The 23798-nt window shown below is 43.0% G+C and overlaps 1 protein-coding gene across 1 annotated transcript in view; it reads left to right on the top strand.

The window, feature by feature from the left end:
• PCGF6 (polycomb group ring finger 6) overlaps positions 1-14989 on the top strand; it is a 47365-nt gene extending 32376 nt beyond the window's left edge. The window contains exons 8-9 of the mRNA XM_026651048.2: positions 8001-8087; positions 13951-14989. Coding sequence (XP_026506833.1) covers positions 8001-8087; positions 13951-14007 — 144 coding nt within the window. The 3' untranslated portion in view covers positions 14008-14989. The remainder of the gene's footprint in view (positions 1-8000; positions 8088-13950) is intronic.
• The last annotated feature ends 8809 nt before the right edge of the window (positions 14990-23798 follow it).

Below are 23798 nucleotides of genomic sequence, written 5' to 3'. Positions count from 1 at the left end.
AGGAAGTTCGATTTCCAGCCTCCGAACTAGCGGCTAAGTATAGACCAGCCCTAATAGGCTGAATATAAGTCAGTGCAGACAGATGTCTTTGGGGAAATAAGATAGGAAGCCATGTGAGAGAGATTTTAAACATACAAATATGCAAGAGTGGTATGACTGTTTTTTATTGGTTTGCTATGTAAAATTTTGGCAGTGGATTGAGAAATTGTAACAATGTACGTTCTCTGGCAGACCTCCTTGGAGAGTATCAAAGGAGTGATAGTTATTAATTATGACTTTGATAAAGGCATGAAAGTTTTTAGTGTCTCTACTTTGGCTTGATTTCTAAATTTATAATTCAGTGCCCCACATTTATTTACCAATGAGATGGAACTAAAATATTGACTCTGAGCATCTTTTTCAATCACAATTCCATACTTTATCCTCCTCTCTGAAGTTTTATCTTAATATATATTGCTAGTTTTTTACCTGTTAAAAAAATCCAAGCCTACTTAATCATGCTCCTGCAAGCTTCAAAAACACGTAAGGAATTTCTTGTCGTTTGTTTTAATTTCTTTCACTCGTCAAAGTCCCTCTCGGCCCTCCTGATTTCCATCTTTCATTTCACCTACCGTAGTTCGTGCTTCTTTCTGTTGGCTTCATGTGGGCTGCGTTTCCATTTTCTAAAGGATACCTGTTTGACTCAAACAACTGCTTGAGCCTTACCATTTAACTATATTGGCTTCTCTTTTTGTTTAGGGGTATACCCATTTTCTGTGGCTGTACTATAGAATGCTTCGTAACATCCATGCTGAGTTTAAGGATTTTTAATTTCCTCACTTCTGATTTGAAGGTTGTTGATTGATTGTCTTCCTCATTGTTTATTTTTATTATTAATTCCCCCTTTCTAAAGTCTAGTATGTCAGTGTAAGTCATTGGCATGATTCCTGTCCCCAAGATGTTGAACTGAATTATATTTTAGTAGGGTTGTCAAGCGATTAAAAAAAATAATTGCAATTAATCGCACTGTTAAACAATAATAGAATACCATTTATTTAAATATTTTTGGATGTTTTCTACATTTTCAAATATATTGATTTCAATTACAACACAGAATACAAAGTGTACAGTGCTCACTTTATATTTATTTTTGATTACAAGTATTTGCACTGTAAAAAAACAAAAGAAATAGTATTTTTCAGTTCACCTAATACAAGTACTGTAGTGGAGTCTCTTTATCATGAAAGTTGAACTTACAAATGTAGAATTATGTACAAAAAATAACTGCAGTCAAAAATAAAACAATGTAAAATTTTAGAGCCTGCAAGTCCACTCAGTCCTACTTCTTGTTCAGCCAATCGCTCAGACGAACAAGCTTGTTTACATTTGCAGGAGATAATGCTGCCCACTTCTTGTTTACAATGTCTCCTGAAAGTGAGAACAGGTGTTCTCATGGCACTGTTGTGGCCGGCGTCGCAAGATATTTATGTGCCAGATGCACTAAAGACTCATATATCCCCTCATGCTTCAACCACCATTCCAGGGGACATGCATCCATGCTGATGATCGGTTCTGATTGATAACAATCCAAAGCAGTGCAGATTAACGCATGTTCATTTTCATTAACTGAGTCAGATGCCACCAGCAGAAGGTTGATTTTCTTTTTTGGTGGTTTGGGTTCTGTAGTTTCCTCATCGGAGTGTTGCTCTTTTAAGACTTCTGAAAGCATGCTCCACACCTCATCCCTCTCAGATTTTGGAAGGCACTTCAGATTCTTAAACCTTGGGTCGAGTGCTGTAGCTATCTTTAGAAATCTCACATTGGTACCTTCTTTGCGTTTTGTCAAATCTGCAGTGAAAGTGTTCTTAAAATGAACATGTGCTGGGTCATCATCTGAGACTGCTATAACATGAAATATATGGCAGAATGTGGGTGAAACAGAGCAGGAGACATACAATTCTCCCCCAAGGAGTTTAGTCACAAATTTAATTAACGCATTATTTTTTTAAACAAGTGTCATCATCATGAAAGCATGTCCTCTGGAATGGTGGCCAAAGCATGAAGGGGCATACGAATGTTTAGCATAACTGGTTCGTAAATACCTCGCAATGCCAGCTACAAAAGTGCCATGCAAATGCCTGTTCTCATTTTCTGGTGTCACTGTAAATAAGAAGTGGGCAGCATTATCTCCTGTAAATGTAAACAAACTTGTTTGTCTTAGCAATTGGCTGAACAAGAAGTAGGACTGAGTGGACTTGTAGGCTCTAAAGTTTTACATTGTTTTGTTTTTGAGTGCGGTTATGTTAGAAAAATCTACATTTTTAAGCTGCACTTTCATGACAAAGATTGCACTACAGTATTTGTATGAGGTGAATTGAAAAATACTATTTCTTTATCATTTTTACAGTGCAAATATTTGTAATAAAAAATAATATACACTTTGATTTCAATTACAACACAAAATATGTATGAATGTAGAAAAACGTCCAAAATATTTAATAAATTTCAATTGGTATTCTATTGTTTAACAGTGCGATTAAAACGGCGATTAATTTTTTTAATTGTGTTTAAATTTTTTTGAGTTAATCGCGTGAGTTAACTGCGATTAATCGACAACCCTATATTTTAGTCATTATTATTTAGTGGCTCAACTATAGTTCTTCATGAACCAATTCCCATGTGTTACTTAAGGTTTGTCTACACTGTAGTTAAAAACCCATCCCCATGCCAGCTGACTCTGGCTTGCAGGGCTTGAGCTAAGGGATTGTTTAATTGCGGTGTAGACATTCGGGCTTGAGAGCCCAGGCTCTAGGACCACCTTGCATTTTGCTGTGACACTGGGAGCTCTGTGTGGCTCGAAAACATGTCTCTGTCACCAACAGAAATTGGTCCAATAAAAGAGATTTCCTCACTCACCTTGTCTCTGTTACGCTGAGGTCCTCTTGCTTTGCTAAGCTTTCTGCTTCACCATCTTTGCTTTTAAATGTCTGTCAATGGTTCATGGATATTGGGGGCGGGGGGTGTTGGGGGGGGGGGGGGGGCGCTTATATTTTGGATTTGTGCCTCTTTTAATGTAACTCCTTTGCCTGACTCTTTGTGACTTTTCCAGCATGTCTCTTTGAAATAATGAAACCTCTGAAAAGAACCTGAAATAGACCATCACTATATAAAAATGTCACAGGCTTTAAATCTCTTATCTTGGGCCTTACCTGGGCTACAGGCAAGTGCGGGGTCCTGTTGGGAAGCTGGGAAGCTGCCCTTGCCAAAGCTCCCATTACAAGGCCAAAAGACACTGAATTTTACAGTCTCATCACTTTTATGTGTAGAAAACTGTGACTGGCACAGGGATGAATCTGGCTTTCCCTGGGCCTCAGGAAGGTGTGATTGGGGAGGGGAAAAGAAAAAACCTCTTTATGTCTTACATGTTCTGTGTGTGTCAACCCCAATATATCGATTTCATCCTTAGTGTCTCTGTTGAGACTTTTAATAGGAGTGTCAGTTATGGTGACTGTTGTGATCAAATTCAGTTCCAAATGTGCAACTCCTCTCTCAAGTAAGCTGCAAAAACGGTTCTCAGATGGTAAGTACTTTTGGTTATTACCCACCTGGGTCATCTTTGAACCAACGACCAAGAGGTGAAAGGTTCTGTATTCCATTTCCAATCTCCCAAACTGCTGACTATCCTTGAGGCTGTTTGACCAGATTTGTGCGTTGGCAGATTATTTGCTATCTTTGACCTTCATCCAATGATATCCTATCTGACTTGGGGGGACTTGAGGTTAATGGAATTGTTCAAATGATAAAGCACCTTTTTAAGATGTGTGAAGGAACAGACAAAAATCTGAGTAAAAAATCCCACCCGGAGTCTCTGAGGGAGGATTTCAGATTATTTGCTGAGCTTTTGTATTTAAATTTGCTTATGGATTTTAGTTCAAATTCCCTAGTCATCTGAAAGGTTAAGACTTTATTTTTTATCCCTCAGCCCGTTTATTACTTTTATTGATGCTTTGTTTTGACCTCAGTGCCTTGGGGAATGACTAGTTTTGTCTGTCTGCACCCATAGATTTCTAATTACAAGGCGCCTCTTGAATATTCAGCTTTATCTAATTGGAGCTTGTTTTTTCCACTGACGTTTGAATCGTTTTCTCAGAGGCTTCAATGCTTACTAGCAGTTCCAAGCATACTACTTTTCAGAGACTTTATTTCTAGATTAGACTGAATATCTAAAACATTGAGTTCTCTTAGGTATTTATCTAAGGTAACTGGTCTTGGTATCAAATATGTGTAATTTTGCTTTTCCTAACAATGGAGTGGGAACCTGAGCCTCTCCTTATTTTACAACTAGTTACTGTTATATGCTGTTTCCAGTGGGATCATCCAATGGCATCATTATCCTTTCTTGACAAAGGTGGTGGAAAAAATCCCCTGATACCAAAGAGGAAAGCAGCAGCTCAGCTGCTTTGAGTGTGCAAATGTGGTTTGTGGGGTAGAAATGTTCCATAATCCGATATGTTTTTCTGATAGCATGCACGTAAATAACTCCCTTTGGGGAGTAATCGGAAGTCTGTGCGCATACGGTGTATCTGCTGATGCCGTCTCTCTGTAATTATGCCTGCTTTAGTCCCAGAGATGATTATATCAGGTGCATAGTAAGATCATAACGACAACAGTTGAAAGGAAATGGGAGGTTTTAGTCAACTATTTGAATAATCAAATCCATATATCACTATTGCCCTGATCTTGTAATCAAATCCACACCTCCTAGCCATCCACATATCAAAAGCTAAACCTCTAGTGCTTTCTTTTTTGTTTTCATCTTATCTCTTGGATAACTGTATTTACACAGAACCACTCCTTTGACTTCTAACACTAATTGGAGCAAATTCATCCCTGGTATGACCACATCAATTTTGGTGCATTGTATAATAAGCTCTCAAATTATTTTTCTTCATCTTTAACAATAGGTATTAGTTTGTATTTGTCAGTTATTGTGACTTTCAAAAAAGTAGCTTTGGCATGCAACAAATATGCCATCTAATGAAAATAAATGGTATAATAGACTGCTTTTGTTAACTCTGCTTTAGCGTGAGTGATTATTAAGGTTATTCAGCAGGAACACCTCAATCTTTCCTTTTCATCACAAGGTCAAACTAATTAAAGTCACAGCTGTCTCAGTCGCTTAGTACTAATTGGCTCCAATGTTACCAGTTAGTTAAGTCTGAAGCCTGAACTAGATTTATAGCACTTGTGTTAATGGTAGCTCTTTTTTTCATCTAGAATATATTAATTTCCTTATGGCACAAGGACTTCTGTGGGACACCCAGCTACAGTAGATTTGCACCTATATGGCACACGCTTATGGAACAAGATTTTGGGCATAAATTGTGTTGGCCTTTTTCCATTCTGCACTTCTGTCCCTTTTATTCTTGCACAAGTGGAATGAATACTAGGGCAGCAATTAGCAGGGAGAACTTTGGGGCCTAATGCTGAAATGGTGGAATTAGGCATTTGTTATTCAGAGCACTCCAAGGAGGTGGATGTGAAAACTGCTTTGCAATAATGAATTAAAAGCCACTGATTCATCAGTGATTATCGTCTGAATCTGCAGCAGCAGGGTCAACATCAGGGTGTTCCCGGATGGTATGGTATTTCCAAACAAATGGTCATTTTCAGTTATTTAAAATTGCCAAGAATTACCATTTTGTCAATTTATGTCCTTTAAAGGAACAAATTGTTGTATTTTTTTCTATTATATAAAGGCCAACATTTTCAACTATCTACTTATATGGGTTTCTCCTCTCCCCCCAGTTAAGATGCAGCTAGTCCTGCTTTAGGACTTGATCTGCTTCTATTGAAGGCCATGGCAAGATTCCCTTTGACTTTAGTGGGAGCAGGATTGGGCTCTCAATTGCCTTACCCAGTTTAAAAAAGAAAGTTAGAATTTAGGGCAGTAATCCAAGAGCAGTTACCAGTGCATGTCACAAGAAAAAATGGCAAAGAATAGGTTTGCCTCTCTTCTGGACTAGTAGTATGCTATTTAGTAGTTAATTTGGGAATGGAGGAGCAATAATTGTGCAGAAACAGACTATAAATAGAAAAATCTAAGTGATTATTTGAAGTCTATGTATTTGGTCTCTTTAATGTCTCAATGAGATGTGGGTTATTTAAAAAAAAGTCTTAGATTAGTATCAGAATCAATAATTTATCAAGATTATTTTAATGTCCAGATTAATTTTTGCCCACTGGGTTCCTTCTAGGCATTAAAAGCAGAAGTAATACTTAGTGGTTTACAAGTACAGAGTACTTTACAACCGCTACTTAAAATTCTCAACCCCTTGTGAGTTGAGCAAAGTATTTGTAATTATCCCAGTTTTACAAATGAGAGAATGGTAGCACCTAAAGAGGTTAAGACACTTGGTCATCCATTTGCTGTTGGACCTGGGGCATACAGGGCCCAGAACTCATGAGTTCCTGGATCCCAGAGCCATGCTCAGCCCTTTAGAGAGGGGCACAATTCTTTCTCTTTGCTCTAGTTCTGGATCTTTGATCGCTGATGCAGACTTAAAAAGAAAAATAACCCAGCAAGTATGAAACAAAAATCCAGACCAGTTACATAGTTAAAGCACTGAAAAAAGCTTAGTTTTGTCCTGCTGCAGCAAGTATATGTGCGTACAAGAGCAGATATAATGATATTACAGTGCCCTCTGAGATCATTGACGTGACTAAGCTCACATTGAGAAAGCTACAGAACATCTCTCTTTGCCCAGCCTTTGTCAATTGACCAAACTATGAAATCCGGGCAGCTCATTTATAGGGGAGATTCCCCCCCTCATTCCTATGTCTAAAACTTGCAGCCAGTGGGGGAATGTTGTGTCCTTGCTCATTTTACCTGAAATGTTAATGTCCCAGTTTAAAGTATGCCCTGGTATCACCTGATAAATACGTAGTAGTAGTTTTGTGAACAAATAAATGCAATTGAATTGCAAAAATAAGGCGTTCTGCTCAAAATGACTCCGTTTAAAAGACTCTCTTTCTCAGCCACCCCCCCACACATGGTATTTTCCAAGTGGTTGCTCTTTGGAAAGTTGCTTAAAAGAAGTGAACACCCTGACACTGCCGATGTCACGGGCTTAGCGGTGCTGCAGTAGAGGTTGCTGCCGGGAATTGCTGAGCATGCCCTTCGTTCACTTGCATTACTAAAGAATTGATGATTTTTGGAGTGGGGAGTGTGTAATGTGCTTGCTGAGAGCAGCATGCCGTGATCTACCCCTCACACGTCCGGTTTGCTTCAAAACGTTTCTTCCAAAAAGGAACACTGTCCTATGAGGCAGAAATATTAACACATTTTGTCCATGTTGGGGGGTGGGGTATAGTATTTCATCTGCTGCCTGTGGCACGGAGAATTTACTCCTTTATCGTTTGTGTTACCATAGCACATAGGAGTCCACTCGTGGACCAGAACCTCATTGTGCTAGGTGCTGTACAAATGCAGAACAAAAAGACAGTTCTTGCCCCAGAGAGCTCACTTTTCTGGAGCTGTTGGATGATACTGGGAATGGAATGTTACTGGCCCCTTGTTTTTAGTACCGGTGGCCTATGTGATATGAGTCGTGAATCTTGGTAGAGTTCCCAGTAAGTCCATATCACGGCTGCCAGTAAAAAGCCCCTTTCATGCCTTTTTCACCAGGGGAGTCAAGTAGTGAATGGGATGCAGACAATAAACTACCTTCTAGAAGTGGCCCCTATAGGTTAGAATTGAGGCCAATTGCCAGGGCAGTATAAGGAAACTTGCCTTGCTGCTGCTCATGCTATGTCTATTTGATGAACAAAAACTGAAAGGATGTTCGTCTCCAGGACTGTTAATCAAACACCTCTCGCCAGCACTAGATTCACTTTATTAATATAAGTACCAAGTCTCAGGTGCTCTGATACAACATTGATGGGTAACTTTTAAAAACCCAGATAGTCTTCCCTAGGCAAGAGAGAGGATGCACTTTTGACTCTCTTCTAATTGTTCACAGGTGGACATAATATGTGGTGATCACCTTCTAGAACACTACCAGACGCTGAGGGAAATCCGCCGAGCTATAGGAGACGGTGCTATGCAGGTAAGGGTGGTGGCTAGCCTGTGTTGTAAAATGTGAGTTCTGAAATAGTGCTCTGTTTAACTAAACAGCAGTGTCTGCTAGAAACGCTTTCACCCATTGGTACTCTGCTCCTCGAGAAATCACTACTTCATGCTGTTATGAGATCCTGTCAGGTTAAGTTTAGACAAGATACATTAGCCAGTAAAGCTTTGTTTATTGTACTTGTAACTGAGCTGTACACCATGTGTTTTGAGTTTTTGATGGTTCACTGGAGTTCTGGATATGAGCTTTGATTCCTTTTTAGAACAAGTTGGTGCAATAACCACAATGAATTAAACCAAATCGTTCTCCATTAGTATTTCATCCTTCACCCCCACCCCTGGGAATCTGTAACTCGGCAAGGTATCAAAAGGCAGAAGCAGCCCAAACAAGACTAGCCTTGTGATTGCATGGGGGAGACAATTTGCATATAAAACCCCATAGCAAAAGATGTAGTGTAATAAATGCCAGCAGTGTGCCTGATGCATATGCTACAGCTCCTAAGGAGGGAGAGAAAATGTACAGCCAGATCTCTTGTTGATAACTTACTGACTGTATTGCTGCTGGCTTGTTACAAAGTCCCATATCTGGAGCACAATTAGTCTAACTGGCAATGGCTACCGTTCAGTATTGAGGGGCGCAGGGTGGTTTATGGGTTTAGTAGCTATCTCTAAGGTCACAGATTTATAGAGCTGAGTTTGACAGTGTTCAGAGTGACAGAACATTCAGAGGTGAAGCTGGGGGACCCATTTCTTACCCCATTGCTGCTAGCCTACCCACCACATCTTATTGTGTGTACTGTACCAAGAAAAAAGCTCTCTTGTGCTTTTGAAGTATTTCCAAGTATTTGCACTAAGTGATTGGTGTGTAATAAACTGTTTTAGAGATGCAGCAGTGAAATATCGTGTATCCAGTGTAGTGCGGGATATTGGTGCACAACTGCATTCTGTTGTAAACTGTGCCTTAATCTAAACCCAAAATTCTGAAAAGGGTGTTTAATGTCTACTCTGAATCTAACACCCATCTCCTGTAGAAAACTGTGTTGAAGCAATATGACACTTGTCCAGCAAAAATAAAAATAAGGCGAGAAATGCAAAAGTTAAGTGTCCAGCAGCAAGTTTAATTCTGAGCAGTCACACATATAAGTGTAACTTTCCTGGGAAATCTCTTGTATGTTGGGGAACCCACTTTAAAATGGAGGTCTGGGGTGAGTGCTAGTTTTGAGGAGGCCCTGGCAGTGCAGCTCCTCTCCCAGAGCATCAGGGAACTGCAGGAGTCCCATGGTTTGTGCAAAGGCACTGGATATCCATATGGATAGTCCTGGACCCCCAACAGATCCCCAAGATCTGTTGGGTTTGTGGGCTGCACCCCAATTTCTGACCCGAGCAGAACAAATCCCAGCCCTCTTCCTGTGGCCTCTGACAGAAGAATTCAGAGAAAACGCTCTAAGTGTAGCCTAGCCCAGTTTCCTGGAAAACCTCATCCTTAAGCCAAAGTTTTTCATCTTTAGAAAGCATTCTTGAGAGGGGACTTTCAGGGAAATGGCATTGGTTTCATTTTTTGTCATGTATGGATCTGCCTGGTTGATATGTTGCTGGATGATGTCCATAAGAATGTCCATGCTGGGTCAAACCAGTGGTCCATCTAGCCCAGTATCCTGTTTTCTGACAGCAGCCAATGCCAGATGCTTCAAAGGGAACGAACAGAACAGGGCAATTGTCAAGTGATCCATCCATCCCCTGTCATTCAATCCCAGCATCTGGCAGTCAGAGGCCTAGGGACACCCAGATCATAGGGTTGCATCATTGACTATCTTCACTAATAGTCATGGATGGTCCAGTCACTACTCCAGGAGGATTGTTGACTAGAGATGCATCCTGTGACTGCAAAATCAGTACATTAATTGATGAAGTCTTCTAGAAAACCCTGCAACATTGGTGGACAAGAAAAGGAGAAGGCTTGAGGTTTCTTAGGCACTTCATTTTGAGACCACCACCAGATTTTGCATCCTAAGTACAGCTTTATTTCGTTGCAAATCCATTAAGATGACCAAACAATTCAGATAGGTGCTGCTGCTTCTCTTTTGAACCGATTGGAAAGATCTGTCTGTTGTAGTTCTGTGCAAAGAGAATAGCGTCAGCAGCTCCTTGTGTAATGTGTAGTAATCTGAATGAATATGAGCGGTTAACAACTTAATTCAGTATTATCCCAGCTCTCTGCTAGGGCTAGAGAACAAGTAACTGCACTTCTGAATCATATTTTTCATGTGCGCATTCATTCATGTCTGCAGCTAATCTTGCTACCATCTGAGACAGTTACACAGTTTCAAAATTCCTCATCATCTTGTCATCACCAAAAGCCTTCGTTGCAGTGCCCTCACTAAAAGGTTTCTCCAACTTAGCTAATTCTAGCAACACAGCATAAAATAACTCCAGGCTTGATTTTTTTTCTCTCCCCTGCCCACCCCATCCCCTCGGTTATAGTTGTAGTAAGAGTAAATCCTTTTTTGGTGTTTGCGCTCTCCTTTTCAATAGCTGCGATAAGTGCTCAAGACTCTGTTTACTTTTTTCTCTTCATGTAACAACTTGTACCAGTGACTGGGATCGTTCTCATTATAAACTTGATAACTCCTACAAATGCAAGACACCAAGCTTTTCATTGCTTTCAGTAACCGAATAGTCCCACAATCTTGGAATGCTGCATTTTGGAATATTAAGTGTAACCTAGTAGGAAAATGAATTAACAACAAGAAAATATATTTAGGTTGCTTTTAACAAACCAATTACACACCTTGTAAAACTTGAAAGTGGACAGCTGGGTTTAAACTAACATGTTGCTTCTTTGGCAGATTAGTGTTAAACCTAGTGTTCCTCATGACATTCTTCTTTTGATCTTGCTGCAAGCTAAAGTTCACTTTGTAAACTGCTAGCCTTGCACTACACTTCAGCTGTAGCTTGGTTTCAGAACAGATTCTTGAACATCTGTTCTTGTCAGTGCTTTACCTTTCGAAAAGTTTATTCTAGTTCAGGGATTGATTTATTTTCCTGGTGTTTTGTTTGTTTTGTTGTGTTGTGTCTTTTCCCCAAGATCACACAGAATTAACTTTAAAAAAACCCAACTAAAACCAAAAGTGATTTCTAAAATTAAGCTTAGCTAGCTTTGTATGCAACTTGTGGGATTCACTGTCAGAGAAGATTGGACAAATACTGGGACTGAATTTTTAAAAGGGCTGGATAATTTTATTATCAAACAAAACTGTAGAGTAAGAATAATATTGAGCCTTCTGTTCAAAAGCACTTTGTGATCCTTGAATGAAAGGCACTGGGAGTACAAAGAACTATTATGCTCACTAAAAATAGGCGTGAGCTGTGGGGTCAGGAAGGAGTACTTCCTCTGCAAAACCCCGTGTACAGCATTGCACAATTGGCTAGAATGCATTATCATAGAATCATGGAAATGTGGGACTGGAAGGGACCTTGATAGGTATCTTGTCCAGTCCCTTGCACTGAGGCAGGATTAAGTATTATCTAGACCACCTCTAACAAGTGTTTGTCTAAGCTATTCTTAAAAACCTCCAGTGACAGAGATTCTACAACCTCCCTAGGTAATTTGTTCCAGTACTTAACTACCCTGACAGTTAGGAAGTTTTTCCTAATGTCTAACCTAAATCTCCCTTGATGCAATTTAAGCCCATTGCTTCTTGTCCTATCCTCAATGGTTAAGGAGAACGATTTATCACCCTCCTTGTACACCAACCTTTTACATACTTGAAGACTGTTATCATGTCCCTCCTCAATCTTCTCTTCTCCAGACTACACAAACCCAATTTTTTTTAGTCTTTTCTTATAGGTCATTTTTCTAGACCTTTAATCATTTTTGGAGAAAGTCCAGAGGAGAGCAACAGTTTGTCCACATCTTTTCTGAAGTGTGGTGCCCAGAACTGGACTCAGTACTCCAACTGAGGCCTTATCAGTGCTGATCAGAGTGCAAGAATTACTTCTTGTGTCTTAATTACACCACTCCTGCTAATACATCCCAGAATGATGTTCACTTTTTTTGCAACAGTATTATATTGTTGACTCATATTAGTCTGTGACCCACTATAACCCCAGATCCTTTTCTGAAGTTCTCCTTCTTAGGCAGTCATTTCCCATTTTACAGTTTTGCAGTTGGATATTCCTTCCTAAGAGTAATACTTTGCGTTTGTCCGTATTGAATTTCATCCTATTTCTTCAGTTAGTCAAGATCATTTTGAATTCTAATCCTGTCCTCCAAAGCGCTTGCAACCCCTCCCACTTGGTGGACTCCGGGGTGGGACTGGTGATGACGGGGTTGGGGTGTGGGAGGGGCTCAGGCAGAGGGTTGGGGTGCAGGAGTGAGGGCTGTGGGGTGAGGCCGGGGATGAGGGGTTCATGATGCAGGAGGGGGCTCAGGGCTGGGGCAGAGGGTTAGGGTGCGGGGGGATGAGGGCTCTGGCTGGGGATGAGGGGTTTGGGGTGTGGGAGGGGGCTTTGTCACTTATAGTTCAGTCAATCTTTAACATGTTGCTCCACTGTCTCTATCACATCCCTGGTAAATTATCACAGACACAAGTTCTGTGTCGAGGGACATGCAGTATGTATTGCTGAGATGGAATCATACAAAACATATAGTCTGGGGATATAAACAATTATGGTTTACAGTCCAGTGGTTAATTTCACTAAAGACATGTGCCTCCTTTTTAACCACACATTGCAGGAGCCATGTAGGAAGAGAGTGTGGAGCTGCTGTACTAAACTGCCATGTCTCGTTCTATATTAATGTAGTGTGTTTGAAAAGCTTCTTTCGCACGCTTGTGTGAGAGCGATAACTATATGCAGGCCTAGCGTCAGCGTGAAATGTAACGTGCGTATATGTGAAAGTGTTAATGAAATGTATACATCCAAAATAGCAACAGAATCATTGGGCCATTAGCAGATGTATTGCTGCAGTCTGGGGCAGAGGAGGGTGTTCAGTGTTAGACTTCTACGCCACTCTTCTAGAGTATGGAGTATTTTACATGGGAAAGTAAATATCAAGCAGCACTCAGGAAGAATGTGAGATTTTAATGTTTTTATGGTTTTTTTTATATACTTATCCAGAACTTTGAATGGGAAACGTCTAGAAATTGAATTAAAATAATACTTACTTATAGCACTCTTCATCTTCAGTGTGTTTTGTGAACATTAATACACACTCCGGGCTGGTAGGTAATCATCACCTTTGACAGGAGGAAACTAAAGCAGAGGGGTGAAGTGACTTGTCGAAGACCACAGACAAAGTTTGTCCGAGCTAGGATTAGAACTCAAGATCTGCTCCCAGTCCCATGCTCAGACCATCCTGGACATACTGCCCTCTTTTCTATGTAATACTTCAGTGTCTTCCTCACTTTTGGTAGGTTGTGTTAAAGGGCAGGGTTTCTTCAGCTGCTTCTCTGATGGTTATTTTGGTGGTGGTGGTTGAGCAGAGACCATTTGGCTTGTACAATGACACCATTTACACATCAGGACAACTTCAGGATGGTTTTAAAATAAAAGCAAAATAATTTGTACTGGAAGAAAGAGATTTTTAAATCTTTGGGTTAGATTTCCCCACTTATGGAGGGGGGCACTCTATTGCCTGGGCTTTTCAAAATTCAAACTTATTGTAGGGAAACAGGGAGGTACAAAAATATCTTTATATGATCTTCAGGAGACAGAAGGAAATGGACCTTTGGCAGATGGAGCTAAGATTCTGGCAAACAGTGACTCTGTCTCTTGCTATAAAACTTCCTCTCCGTTAGCTGATTTGTTACTGTCCTAATGATACATTTTCCTTTTCCCTCTAGGATGGTTTGCTTGTACTGCACTATGGCCTTGTGGTGTCTCCGCTAACGATAACTTAAAGATGGCTAGAATATCAGAAGGTGAAAGGGTCCAAAACATGAAGCTTCTTCAATGCTGTGTCTCACCAAAGAAGGTCATCCTCCTTGCTTCCTGTCACAGGAAATAAATGAATGAAACCACCACTAACTGCTGTACACTTATAACTTAGCATTTGACTTTGCCGGTGTAAAAAAATGCAGCCTCTGTAAGTACAGCTGTAAACACTGCAAAGCTCTATCTTACAAATGATGCTACTTAAACTGTAGCTAGCTCAGGGAAAGCAGAATACTCAGAGTTGCTGAATTTTATTTTTAAATCCTTCTTAAATCCACAGGATCTCACAGGGTTAATTTGCTTTCTCCTCCACTAATCTTAATCTTGGGCAGGTCCCTAACTTCTTATCTCCATAAGACCTTACGTACTTCTGAAGTATGTGGCTGGAATGGTGCTCTCAGGGATGATCTTCAGTGGGTGATGTCCCTTTTTTGGGGGAGGCGATACAATCATTTACCTAAAAAGAATGTCATCAGCAGCTGACTTGAGTTAGAAATGGTGGGCGGGGGGAGATTTTCCAGCTTGTCTATAGGCCAAAATGGGTAATCAACTTCACATGGGTTAAGTATTGACTTTCCTAATTCTACTGGAAACAGCATTAAGACATCGTTTCTCTTCAAGGAAACAAATTTCATCTGCACTAGGTCCAGAACTGGTAGTAGCTAGACTCATGTTAACTACTGTGTAACCATATAGCTCATGGTACGGCTCTCAGCATGGATGGACCAGTAGATTATTCTGTGCACAGAGGACATCAATGTATGACCTTCCCTCCATCTGTGATAGATGTGAAATAATTAGACTTTCAGCCTGTTCCCATTGAAGTCAATCAGCCGACTTGCCTGGCAGCAGAATCAAGCCTTTCCTTTTTAACACCTCTCCTTACAATCCCAGCAAAAATGGAGACTCTCACATTCTCTTCAAAGTACCATGTTGTAATGACCTTTGAATGCGACCATGTTTGAGGCTGCTACGGGGTGCAGGGCAATGGAATGAACATCTGTTACTACTACTGCTTCGACAGCTGCACAAAGACTATTAGGTAGTTTTTAATTTTAACATAACTGTAGTTCATGATCACTTAATATTTCAATATTCCGTTCTGTTTGTTATGAGACTTTAATGATTTCTTCCACAGATATAAAAAACAGAGGTGTGCATGAGTAGAGTTTCATTGCATACTAGACTTAAAGGCCAGATTCCAAGGTAGCTGGGTTCCTAACTCCTATTGATTTTAATAGGAGTTAGGTGTCTAACTACCCTTTAAAAATCTGGCTCTTAATTCTTTAAAACCAATGTTTGTTTTGCCTGTGAAGACGACACTTTAAGAAAAATCTTGTTTACCTAAAGTCACTTCTTGTGATGTTTCTAAAAATGTAACAAAAAAAAATGTGTAGTCAAGATTTCGGACTTATTTTCAAGGTTTGTATAAAAGTAGTGCTGAAAATGGAGCAGAAAAAGGGATTATTTTGTAAACACTTTGTGCATTGTGTTGATAAGAGATTTTATCTTGTAAGAGTTAAATAAAGTTTTATTTTAGCCTACTTGAAATTCGTGTTATAAGAAGTATTTATTGCAAGACTACTCTTCTTCACTTTACCCTAAAATAATAGCCAGTGAGATTAATGAGATTACTACTAGACATTTTTACTTAATCGGAATCCACAAGTTTAAATGAGGAAATTAGAAAGTGGGATTTTAAAATGCCTGATATCAATGGGGACTTTGAAATGTTACGAATTTTGAAACTGTAAAATCTCTGGGGGATGCCTTTTTAATGAGGAATCCATTAAAAAAACAGAGGTTGATAACCTGTTAAGACAAGAATCTGTTGCCACAGACACAGGAAGCTGTAGGAGACTACATTTTTAGACAAGCGCTTTTTCACTTCATGTTGTAATGCACTTCTTGTCAGACTCCCTGCTTGCTCCATTTAATCCATGTAATACATTTCTTATCAGATGCAGTATGGCCATGTCTCTGGCTTCAGCTCTGATCTTCCTGGCTTGATACATGTCATCAAGCCGTCAATATGGCTGCTTCCTGTTTCATTACAACTTAATTTTTTTCGGTGTATATAGTATTTTAAAGAAATGACTGTTAACAATTTAGTCATGTGTTCTGCTGCAAACTCTTGCTTCGTCCAAGCTTGTGTTACATGCCTACAGAAGGGCTTGTTTTAAAAGACGAATGGCCATATAAAAACCTTGACTAATTTAAATTACGGTCATTCCAGAATGTCCATCTTTATAATAGACCATTTGTGCCTACAGCGCTGATTTCTGTATAGCCTCAAAATCACCGTGTTATCGTTAAGAGCGGCCTTCCCCACAAAGAAACCTGCCACCATTTCTGATCCAGAAGTCGGTCTCTCTTTCAAAATTCACTTTGATCACAGTTTGGCTAATCCCATTTGATTGGTCTGGTCGGTACCGTGCACATGAGCAGTAACCGCAGCAGAGGATCTGTAGCAGATTGTTGTTTTTACACCCAGTTTTTGCCGTATCCTTGAAGAAAGTTTGTGGTAAGCCCATCACCATGTGGCAGCCACCGTGTTCACATGCGATGGAAGAGGATTTATTTCAAACCAAATAGATAAATTGGGAGGATGCAGCTTGGGTGTATTTTTGCTGCTGCTACTGTTGGGATGAATGTGGCATAGCCTCTGTGATTCCTCCACTTCCCATTTTCCCTCTCTTCCTTCCTCCACTTCTCTCCCTTCACTGCCTCCATACGGCACAACACTGAGGGCATGTCTTCACTACCCGCGGGATCGGCGGGTAGCAATCGATCTATTGGGGATCGACTTATCGCGTCTAGTGAAGACGCGATAAAATCGATCCCCGATGGCTCTGCCGTCGACTCCGGAAATGCACTGCGGCAAGAGGCGGAAGCGGAGTCGACGGCGGCGCGGCAGCGGTCGACTCGCCGCCGTCCTCACAGCCAGGTAAGTCGACCTAAAATACGCAACTTCAGCTACGCTATTCACGTAGTGTAGGCCTAGCCTGAGTCAGAGTCAGCCCTTTTGTCTGGCCAAGGAGGCCTGAAAATAAAGCATTCGGCTGCCCTGCCGTGCAACGTGCATTCAGTGCACTGATGCAGGAGATCACTGTTCATCTTTTGTCAAGCTCCTGCAGCATCTAATCGGGTTCTGTTGGCACTTTGACTCAGAGTGGGGTGATGTCTGGTTAGTGCCAGACTGATCTGTGGGCTGTTCAGTTTCCCGCATGAAAGCTACGCTTGGTTCTGTTTGTTTTTAAGATGTCCCAGCCTCCTTTCACTCCACCCCACAGCTGCCCCTGTGGCTGCTTTATGTCCTAAATCTTTGGCTTTCTTCCAATCACTTTTGGCCCTGTTGATGGAAGCTCTGAAGCAGCAGGCCCTCTTTGGGATGGCTTCTGTGTCCTCTTGGGAGATGTGCCAGCTTATCACTCTTGAAGGAAGGGGAAGGGGGTCAGGGAGCGGTATAGCTCCCACAACTAAGCCCATTACTGTCTTATTTGACAGAACAGTTGCTGTTTTTTCTGGTTTCCTGCATGTCAATAATGTGGCTAATAAATCCTGTCTAAACATGACTTGTACCATAGCGTGAATGGATTTCAAGTTCTTCTCCTGACATGAGCTGGCCGAGTCGCATCTACGTGGGTTCAAAATGTAGCATTTTTAAAAAGAAAACAGGGCTACCAAACAGCCACCTCAGAACCTTTGATCAGCAGTGGTGGTAGCAATTCCACGTGATTCATCGCCGCTGCTGTCTGCTTCATACAGATCCAGAGCTAGGAGGAGAAAAGCACAGAGGTGTGTGAAAATGGGCAGATGAGAGTCCCTTTATTCAGACAGGCTGGGAACAATCTACCCTAACAAAATGTGTATTTCAGTTATCTCTTGACATCCTATGCTGCACCACATAGCTCCTTGTAGCACCCCAGAGTGCAGCATACCTGAGCCAGTAGAACCTTTAACGCTTAGTTCCTTAGGGCAGGTCTTCACTACGGGGGGGTCGATTTAAGATACGCAAAGAATTCGGCGTATCAGAGCCGACTTACCCCGCTGTGAGGGCGGCGGCAAAATCGACCTCCGCGGCTCCCCGTCGACAGCGCTTACTCCTACCTCCGCTGGTGGAGTAAGCGCGTCGATTCGGGGATCGATTGTCGCGTCCCGACGAGACGCGATAATTCGATCCCCGAGAGATCGATTTCTACCCGCCGATTCAGGCGGGTAGTGTAGACCTAGCCTTAGACACAAGATGAGTTCAGTAAAATACATTGACAAGATGCTGGTCTGTGTCGGGTGCTTCTTTTCAGTGGCGCCTCACCTTGCCCCCTGCGCAATGATTTAAGTTAACACATGTTAATGGCCAGCACAACATTTTGAGATTACACCCCTCAGCCTCTATTTCTATCTTCCTTCAGATTCTTGTGAAATCTGCATCTCATCCATCCACATTCAGCATCGATTAACCTGCCAGCTGAGAGCTCACAAACACTAGAGCAGGAAGCTTTTATGAATTTTCTTTTAAAATTGAGGTACACTGAAATGCCATACGCACTGTGTATTCCCTCTTCAGTGTATATATACAGTATATCAGTCTGCTCTGTGGGTGGTTTTAAGCTTACTCATTCTGCTGTGTTGGATTCCCTGCTGAGAGGCAGACACAGTCTGTTGCAAACCAGCAAGTTCTCAACAGAGGTGCTTTTTCATCTGCTTTTCTCTCTCCTTGTTTATAACCATTCATGACCAGTGAACCAGTTCAGCCCAACGAGAAGCAAGCTGATGTTAACACTAGTTTCTGACCTTTGTCTTCTATGGGAGACCCCTATTGTTGGAGTGAATTCCCTGCCTAAATGGTCAAGAAATCTTAGGTTTTCTGGTGGTTTTAACAGGTTGCCATAGATACAGGTTTTATCGCTAGACTGCATTTTATTGCCTTTAGAGATTAATCATAACCCATTTCCAAATGAAATGCAGTATTGATTGACTGCAGAATGCTTGCTGGCCTTTCCATGCTGGATGGCATGATATTATCTTTACTGCTTTTTTATTAGTTCTAATGGCGATGGTAGTTTGGTTTTGGTAGGTCACTGCTGGTTCGACACTAATGTATTTCTCTAAATGTGAAAGGGTGGAAATTTTTTGGTAGACTTAGATGAAAACAAGTTCTTTGGAAGCGCATAACACAAGAACTAAGGGTCACCAAATGAAATTAATAGGCAGCGGGTTTAAAACAAACAAAAGGAAGTATTTTTTCACACAACACACAGTCAACTTGTGGAACTCCTTGCCAGAGGATGTTGTGAAGGCCAAGACGATAACAGGGTTCAAAAAAGAACTAGATAAATTCATGGAGGATAGGTCCATCAATGGCTATTAGCCAGGATGGGCAGGGATGGTGTCTCTAGCCTCTGTTTGCCAGAAGCTGGGAATGGGCGACGGGATGGATCACTTGATGATTACCTGTTCTGTTCATTCCCTCTGCAGCACCTGGCATTGGCCACTGTCTGAGGACAGGATACTGGGCTAGATGGACCTTTGGTCTGACCCAATGTGGCCGTTCTTATGTTCTTAAAGCCAGACATGTAACCAGAGGCAAAGCCAGTATAAGAATTCAGGAACCAGCCCTGTGTTCAGTCCACTAAACAAGGTTGTCTCTTCCGGTGGTCTGATGGCTTCTCCAGAGACCAGCTACTAACGGGTGCTTATCAACCTCTTTCCCTCTGCTTCAAAGCTAAGCTGACAGGGCATTTGTACAGCACCCAGCACCATGGGACTCTGCTCTCCAAGTGCTACTATATTACAAATAGTAAGAGGGCTGCAGCAGTGTCTGCAGAGCAGCTCCTTAGTCACGCCACAGTCTGGAAGAAGGATTCCCTTTCCCAGACACACGTCCTGAGCTACCGTACTTGGGTACGTGTGAGTGGCTTTGCCCCCCCAGTAGTATTTTAACAGACCCTAACTTGCCACCCTGGCAAGTCATCCTAGTTACAAATACCCTGATAAATACCAAGGCCCAGGGCCGGTTTCTTTTTTTGGTATAATCTTGGTGTTTTGAGAATCCTCTAAAATGCAATAAATTTGCACCTGGTATTTCACAGTTCTGCAGTGTACTCCCTAAACTGCCTTTTTTCTTAGTACATCTCCCAGCATCCCACAATCTCTCCCTTTGACTTGGCTACAGGCCTGGTCCCGGCAGAGCCGGCTCTAGGTTTTTTGCTGCCCCAAGCAAAAAACAAAAAACAAAACAAACCTCCGAGAGCGCAACTGCCGAAGCAAAAAAAAAAAAAAAAACACCACCCTAAACCACCCGGAATGCTGCCCCTGGAATTGTGCCGCCCCAAGCACATGCTTGGTTTGCTGGTGCCTAGAGCCGGTCCTGGGTCCCGGCCAATTTACAGACTGAGTGACCGCATTCTGCCACCTCAAACCCCCTCTGCAGTTTCAGCAGAGTACTGTGTGCTGCACCTTTCAGCCCTCAACAATTGTGTGTGGTTGCTAGGCACCTTGAAAGCAGCTGCCATGTTCCACCTCAGTGGCAGCTGCATTTCCTTGGTGGGTCTTGTGACTTCTGTGTGCTTGTTGTTGAGTGCTCTGGGGGGAGAGCAGCTAGATAAATAATGTGCTAATAACTGGGCGGCCACTCATGACTTCTTCCCTCATAGTAAGACAAATGTGATGCTCTAGCATGAGCACTTAAGGCCCAGGTCTGAAACCCTTACTCATGCATGCAATTTCATGGCCTCCAGGGGGTCTGTTGCAGGACAGAGCTCTTCATAATGGTGGCTCGTTAGCATAAACCTTGCTTATAATAAGCACCTGATCTGGGCACCCATCCATGAAAAATGTGGATGCTGCCTCTGAGGCTATCTGCTCAGGTCACTAGCATAATGAAGAACCTTTTATCTTAATGCCTTCACAGCTGGGTCTGAACCGAGAGCTGGATGGGACCAGTCAGAGAGTGCTTGTTGGTTTAAATGTTAGTTGCTGGAGGATGTTTTGTGCTAAATGGGACTACTGATTCCCTTCTGTAGACTGGCAGGGCCCTTCCAGGTTCTGGGGATGGAGACCTTTGTATTGTTGCCAAAGAAATAAGGGGGTTTCTTTTTGAACTTTCACCCACTGACCACATTCTCTTTCAGCTGAACTGAGCAAGCTACTGTGGGAAGGGATTCCAGGGACCGCATAGGGGCCACAGGCGGATCCCAGCTGTCCTGCTGCTGCCTGTGCCCACGTACGGTGATGGCTTTATACGTTCCTCTCTCTTTTTAGCGCCCAACACATTCTGTACGTTCCTTAGTCTGAAGCTTAAGAAACAAAGTTTTCATCAAGTGTAGCTAAAACTTTTGTCGGGGATGAAATCGGAACCTTGCTGCTGCCCCCCAACTGATTTTAATTCGCATATGTTCTCAGCCAGCTTCATCCCATCTCCCATGGCATTACACTAGGGATAGGTATGGCCCTAGATGTTTAGGGCCTCAGGAGTGCCTGTTTTCTAAGGTTATCGAGCCAGGGAAACAGGTTCTTGAGGTCTCTCTGCTGAGAGGACCAGTTAAGAGCCCAGCCTAGCTCCCAGAAAAGTAAATGAGAAGAATCACGTTATGCTGGCTCCATCTGTTTACATCTGTCGTCTAGGAACTGGGCTGAGATCACCAGCTACTGTTGCTGTTGAGCGGCCTTCAGATGTTGGCAGTGTTTGATCGCTGCTGACCTGGGCTGGATTAGAGAAGGGTGAGTTCTATGCACTACAGTGGGGACCGGGGATGTTTCTGTTTTATATATATATATTTTTTCCCTTTGTGCTTTGGCACCTGTGGTGACAGCAGAAGCAGCGGCGCTGGAAACCGGAATCCTGTGTCCTGGAGCAGAGCCGGCAGCAGCTGCCGGCAGTAACATGAGCTTTCCCACACTTCACACCTTCACTGCCCTCATCCTCAGACTCTCCTATGGGGAAGGAAAATGTAACCACCGAGCATGTGAGTGAACCCAGGACTGGAAACCGCACCTCTGCTTGGCATTCGCAGGCTGAGTTACAGTGGTGGGAGCGACATTTTAATGTAGACACTTGCAGAGTTAGGTCGACGTAAGCTGTGCACAGGGAGGATCATAGCACTGCCGTCTTACAGGGGTGGGGAGGAGGAAGACATTAGTGATTTTGATGCACTCAGATACTATGATAATGGGAGGCCATATGAGTACCTAGGATGGAAAGATTTGCTCTATTTATATTATTTCTCGGTACAGGAAATGCCTCTGGACTACACTATCCAGAATCCTGTACAGGAAGTTGGGTGTGTCTGTGTTTGGAGAGTGACAATAAAGCCTGCTGCATCGCCAGTAGCAAAACTCAGCCTTCGTATTTTCTTAATTAAAAAAGTAAAAAGGCCTCCATGTGTGCAGAATAGCACAACACTTTATGGAGTCCTGCTCTTCTCAGCACGGCTGGTGACTGCACAGATCTCCAATGGAACCACGTGGTTCTTGCTTCCAGTGTCGCTGCCACCACTACCACATGGGGAACAAATATTTAATAGCGGGCTCTTCAGTCTAGCAGAGAAAGGTCTAACATAATCCAACGGCTGGAAATTCAGACTGGAAAAAAGGTGTCCATTTTTAACGGCGAGGGTAATTAACCATTGGAACAATTTACCCAGGGTCGTGGTGGATTCTCCATTGCTGGCAATTTTTAAATCAAGATGGCACGTTTTTCTAGGAGAGATGCTCTAGACTAGGGGCAGGCAAACTTTTTGGCCTGAGGGCCACATCGGGTTTTGTAAATTGTATGGAGGGCCGGTTAGGGGAGGGGGTCGTGGCCCGGTCCCCACCTCCTATCTGCCCCCCCCCCGGGACTCCTGCCCCGTCCAACCACCCCTTCTCCCTGTCCCCTGACTGCTCCTGGAACCCCTGCCCCTGACTGCCCCCTGCCACCCCATCCAAGCCCCCCTCCTTCCTGACTGCCCCCATTCAACTCCCTTTCCCCCCCCAACTGCCCCGACCCCTATCCACACCCCTGACCACCACCCTGAACTCCCCTGCCCTCTAGCCAACACCCCCTGCTCCCTACCCTCTTACCGCGCTGCCTGGAGCACCGGTGGCTGGCGGCGCTACGGCCGCGCCGCCTGACAGAGCTGGGCCATGCCGCCACCACCACACAGCCCAGAGACCGGGTCAGGCCGGGCTCTGCAGCTGCGCTGCTCCAGAAGCTCACAGCCCCGCTGCCCGGAGCATTGCACTGGCAGCAGAGCAAGCGAGCGAGCTGAAGCTGTGGGGGAAGGGGGCACAGCGGGGGAGGGCCGGGAGCAAGCCTCCCTGGCCAGGAGCTCAGGGGCCGGGCAGGATCCGGCCCGTGGGCCGTAGTTTGCCCACCCCTGCTCTAGACGTTATTTTGGGGAAGTTTATGGCCTGTGCTGTACAGGAGCTCAGACTAGATGATCACAGTGGTCCCTTCTGGCCTTGGAATCTAGGAATCAATGAACTAAAAATGAGCCTCTTCCATTCCTTGAGTGCTGTGAAATCAACGGAACCCTGCCACCACTAACTTCAGTCACCCCAGCTGATCGGTGTGTAAATGTAGCAAGTGGTGTCACACCGCCATGAAATGAGCCAGCCCAGATGTATGCTCTGCTCCGGCCAGGATCACCTTCCAAAGAGAAAGCGACTTGCAAAGAAAGAACCAGCCAGCCATGCAGTGCGAGCTGGTGGCCTGAGGGTGAGGCTAACCATGGTGACAAACGCAGATGCCTCTCAGGAAATGGGCAGCTTTTTG

Source organism: Terrapene carolina, unplaced genomic scaffold (assembly GCF_002925995.2).
Source record: "Terrapene carolina triunguis isolate 2854851 unplaced genomic scaffold, T_m_triunguis-2.0 Scaffold95, whole genome shotgun sequence".
Taxonomy (NCBI): domain Eukaryota; kingdom Metazoa; phylum Chordata; order Testudines; family Emydidae; genus Terrapene; species Terrapene triunguis.
The sequence above is the reverse complement of the archived record's forward strand: the minus strand, read 5'-3'. Positions and strand labels throughout refer to the sequence as shown.